The sequence below is a fragment of the Chiloscyllium plagiosum genome, chromosome 48 (assembly GCF_004010195.1).
Source record: "Chiloscyllium plagiosum isolate BGI_BamShark_2017 chromosome 48, ASM401019v2, whole genome shotgun sequence".
In the NCBI taxonomy this organism is placed as follows: domain Eukaryota; kingdom Metazoa; phylum Chordata; class Chondrichthyes; order Orectolobiformes; family Hemiscylliidae; genus Chiloscyllium; species Chiloscyllium plagiosum.
Window position 1 is genome coordinate 3,709,998 of NC_057757.1, and position 4,886 is coordinate 3,714,883.

Below are 4,886 nucleotides of genomic sequence, written 5' to 3' on the forward strand. Positions count from 1 at the left end.
CTACTACGGATAGCTGGTCGTGTCGTTTCGTGGCTAGTTGCTGTTCATGTATGCGGATTGTTAGCTGTCTTCCTGTTTGTCCTATGTAGTGTTTTGTGCAGTCCTTGCATGGTATTTTGTACACTACATTGGTTTTGCTCATGTTGGGTATCGGGTCCTTCGTTCTGGTGAGTTGTTGTCTGAGTGTGGCTGTTGGTTTGTGTGCCGTTATGTGTCCTAGGGGTCGCAGTAGTCTGGCTGTCAGTTCTGAGATGCTCCTGATGTATGGTAGTGTTGCTAGTCCTTTTGGTTGTGGTATGTCCTTGTTCCGTGGTCTTTCTCTTAGGCATCTGTTGATGAAGTTGCGTGGGTATCCGTTTTTGGCGAATACCTTGTATAGGTGTTCCTCTTCTTCTTTTTGCAGTTCTGGTGTACTGCAGTGTGTTGTGGCCCTTTTGAATAGTGTCCTGATGCAGCTTCGTTTGTGTGTGTTGGGGTGGTTACTTTCATAGTTTAGGACTTGGTCTGTGTGTGTGGCTTTCCTGTATACCTTAGTGGTGAATTCTCCGTTTGGTGTTTTCTGTACCATCACGTCTAGGAATGGGAGTTTGTTATCCTTTTCTTCTTCTCTCGTGAATCGGATTCCTGTGAGTGTGGAGTTGATGATCCGGTGTGTTTTCTCTATTTCAGTGTTTTTAATGATTACAAAGGTGTCATCCACATATCTGACCCAGAGTTTGTGGGTGACACAAAGATCTTCAAAGGGAGGAGGAAGGTGTTAGGTTATGGGAGGGGATAAATGGGTTGGCCAGATGGTCAGATAAGTGGCAGATGGGGTTGATACCTGGTAAATGTGAGGAGATGCACTTTGGAAGAAAGAACAAAACAAGGGAGTACTCCATGAATGGCAGGACATGAGGAAGGTCAGAAGGATGGAGGGAAATCTGGGGGTGACGAGGGGTGGGTGGGGTGGGGGTGTGAAGGGTGTCCATGGATCCCTGAATGGAGTGTTTAAGAAGGCAGATGGGACACTTGCCTTAATCAGTCGTGGCATAGATTGTAAGAGCAGGGAGGTCACATCAGATCTGGACAGGGCTTTGGTGAGGCCACAGCCAGGGTACTGTGCACAGTGTGTGGCATGGTGGCTCAGTGGTTAGCACTGCTGCCTCACAGTGCCAGGGACCCAGGTTCAATTCCAGCCTCAGGTAACTGTCCAAGTGGAGTTTGTACATTCTCCCCGTGTCTGTGTGGGGTTCCTCCCACAGTCCAAAAATGTGTATTTTAGTTTGAATTGGCCATGCTAAATTGCCCAGTGTTCAGGGATGCATGGGTTAAGGGTAAGGGAAAGGGTCAGGGTGGGATAGTCTTTGGAGGGTTGGTGTGGACTTGGTGGCCTGTTTCCACACGGTAAGGATTCTATGAATTTTGGCCCCCTCTTTATAGGAAGGAGGGGATCGCATTTTGGAGAGGGTGCGGAGGAGATTCACCAGGACGTTGCTTTTGGATGGAGCATTTCAGCGACAGAGAGAGGCTGGAATAGACTCAGATTGGTTTCTTTGGAGCAGAAATGGCTGAGTTGAAGGGAAGGGGTGGGGTGGAGCCTGATCGAGGTGTATAAGATTCTGAGCGACATGAACCGGGTGGATAGGAAGGAAATTTTTCCTTTCATCGAAGGGTCTATAACTGGGGCAAAAGCGCAAGGCCAGAAAGTGGGGGTTTTGGGAAAGAGGTTTCTCACCCGGGTAGGGGGAGGAAGGGGAACACTCTACCTGGGAGAGTCGTTGAGGCAGGAAATGCTCACAAACTTTACAAAGCACATGGATGAGCCTTTAAGGCTGAAACATTGAATGTTTTCAAGAAGGCATTGGAGGCAGCACTTTGGAGCTAAAGGTTGGGTGGGGGGGAAATGAGAACGGGAGACTGAGGTGAATGATCCACTGTGATCCCGTTGAATGTCCATAGCAGGGCCAAAGGCCTACTCATAGAATCCCTACAGTGTGGAAACAGGCCCTTCGGCCCAAAAGGTCCACACCGGCCCTCTGAAAATTAACCTACCCAGACCCATTCCCCTACCCTGTTACTCTACATTTACCCCTGACTAATGCACATAATCCACACATCCCTGAACACTCTGGGACAATTTAGCACGGCCAATCCACCGTGACCTGCACATCCCTGGACACTATGGGACAATTTAGCACGGCCAATCCCACCCTAACCTGCACATCCCTGGACACTATGGGACAATTTAGCACGGCCAATCCACCCTGACCTGCACATCCCTGGACACTATGCACCCTAACCTGCACATCCCTGGACACTATGGGACAGTTTAGCACGGCCAATCCACCCTAACCTGCACATCCCTGGGCACTATGGGACAATTTAGCACGGCCAATCCACCCAGACCTGCACATCCCTGGGCACTATGGGACAATTTAGCATGACCAATCCACCCTAACCTGGATATCTTTTGGACTGTGGGAGGAAACTGGAGCACCCGGAGGAAACCCACACAGACACGGGGAGAATGTGCAAACTCCACACAGACAGTCGCCCGAGGGTGGAATTGAACCTGGGTCCCTGGCAGGCGTGAGGCAGCAGTGCTAACCACTGAGCCTCTGGGTCACCCCTTCTGCTCCAAATTCCTTTGTTTCTGGGAGCGCTACAGGAGTGTCCGAACATTCGAGGCCAATGGGTTGCTTGCGGGCAGAGTGGGACTGGTGCAGGTTGGAGTGTATTTTCGGTGGGGCAGACCTGATGGGCCGAATGGCCTGGTCTGTACCATTGCGGTTCTGGGAATGTCTGGTTCGAAGCACCGTCCGACATTTGCGCAACCAAGTTCCTCAGGAAATAAATTTGCGGGTAACGAGCCAACCAGGGCAAAGGGGAATAGAGAGAGGAAAGAGGGTGAGATTGTGGGAGGACAGCTAGCATGGTGAATGGGACTGAATGGCCTCCCTCTGCCACAAATGACTCTAGAACCCCCTTGGCCAGAGTGGGAGCTTAGTAGCAAAACCGGGGGAGGGCAGCAGGAGAGGCAACATCGATTGCCAAAGGACCGGGAGAAGACGCGGCCGAAGGGAGTGAGGCGAGTTCTTACGTCTCTCCGGCTTTTCTTCCGGCAATCTCCGCAGAAAACGCCGATGCAGCCGTTGACCACCTGCAAACCACAGAAGACCAGCTCGATGGCGCTGGCGATGAGGAGAATGGAGAAGAGGGAGACGTTCCACACCACGATGTTCGGAGGGTTCTGGCAAATCGCCCAAAGCGTTTGGTTCGTCAGGTAACTGCGTGGAGGAGGGAGAGACCAATCGCGTCCGTCAGCAATGGGCGGGAGAGCCAACCACGATTCTCCGACCTTCACCACACCCCCCCACCCTTCCCCCTCCATAAACACTCAGCTCACTCCTCACAAGACATTCACAATCACAATGATGTGGGTGGGGGGGGGGATGTCTCTCGCCTGCTAATATAGGAGGTGGGGTCAGGGTCAAGGTTAGGTCAGGATCAAGGGTATTGTAAGGGTTAGAGTCAGGGTTAGGGTTATGTTTTGGGTTAGAGTTAGGTTCAGGGTTAGATTTAAGGTTAAGGTTAGAGTTAAGGTAAGGGCCATGTTTAGAGTTAAGAGTTAGGGTCAGTGTTAGAGTCAGGGTTAGAGTCAGGGTTAGAGTTAGGATCAGAGTTTGGGTCAGGGTTGGGATCAGGGTCAGGTTAGCTTCAGTTCAGGGTCAGGGTTAAGTTCAGGGTCAGGTTAGGTTCAGGGACAGGGTTAGGGTGAGAGTTAGGGTGAGGTTCAGATCAGGGGTCATGGTCAAGGTTAGGATCAGGTTAGGGTCAGGATGATCAGGGTAAGGTTAAGGTCAGGGTCAGGTCAGGTTTAGGATCAGGATCAGATTCAGGGTCAGGGTTAGGTTCAAGCTCACGGTCAGGGTTACAGTTAGGTTCAGGGCAGGATGATGTTTAGGGTCAAGGTTAGGGTTCACGTTAGGGTGTGGGTCAGGTTGATGTTTAGGGTCAGGGTTAGATTCAGGATGAAGGTCAGGGTCAGGGTCGGTGTGGACGGCAATGTCAAATCTCGGCCTGCGGGCAGGATTGGCGGCCTACCTGTGGTTGGTGTTCAGGAAGGGTTGCTGCCAGTCCCCACCTCCGACGTCACACAGTGGGCCATTTGCCAGGGCCGTCGAAGACACAGTGAGACAGTACAGGGCGCCCAAGGTGCCAAAAAGCGAGGAGAAGACAGACCGCAGCATCTGCAAAGAGAAAGCCGATGGGTTAACAGTGTTCCCAGACAGCGCTGGCTTTGGACAGGCTCCAGTGGAGGCACACAAGAAACATCCCGAAGATGGGGGGGAGCAGTGGAGGACTCTGGGTCCATACTCGATGGAATTTAATAGGATGGGGGTGCATGAGATCTGAATGAAATTTACAGAATACTAAGAGGCCTGGATAGAATGGACATGAAGGTGTTGCCTCTGGTCAGAGAGACTACGACCAAGGGCACAGCCTCAGAGTGGACTGAGATGAGGAGGAATTTCTTCAGCCAAAAAGGTAGAGAATATGTGCAACTCATTGCCACAGAGGGCTGTAGAGGGCAAGTCATTCAGTGTCTTTGAGACAGAGAGAGAGAGAGAGAGAGATAAGTTCTCAATTGGTTAAGGGATCAAAGGTTACAGGGAGAAGGTAGGAGAATGGGGCTGGGAAACATATCAGCCATGGTCAAATGGTGGAACTGACTTGATGGCCCGGTCTTACTCCTGTATCTTAAAGTCTAAGTGGCAGATAGGTTAAAGGGCGCTGTTTTACTGCTATATCCCTTGTTAATGGTTGAGCGGAGTTGCTGGGGGAATGAAACAGGGACAGAGGTCACTGGAAAAGCTCAGCAGGTCTCGCAGCATCTGTGAAAG

The 4,886-nt window shown here is 51.2% G+C and overlaps 1 protein-coding gene across 1 annotated transcript in view; it reads right to left on the reverse strand.

Annotated features, from left to right (window-relative positions):
• The window catches only part of LOC122544425 (transmembrane 4 L6 family member 5-like), a 5,622-nt gene extending 1,362 nt beyond the window's left edge, over window positions 1-4,260 (reverse strand). Inside the window, exons 1-2 of the mRNA XM_043683674.1 lie at window positions 4,087-4,260; window positions 3,083-3,269 (exon numbers count right to left, since the gene is read on the reverse strand). Of these exons, the coding sequence (XP_043539609.1) occupies window positions 3,083-3,269; window positions 4,087-4,232 (333 nt within the window). The 5' untranslated portion in view covers window positions 4,233-4,260. The remainder of the gene's footprint in view (window positions 1-3,082; window positions 3,270-4,086) is intronic.
• Window positions 4,261-4,886: the final 626 nt, after the last annotated feature.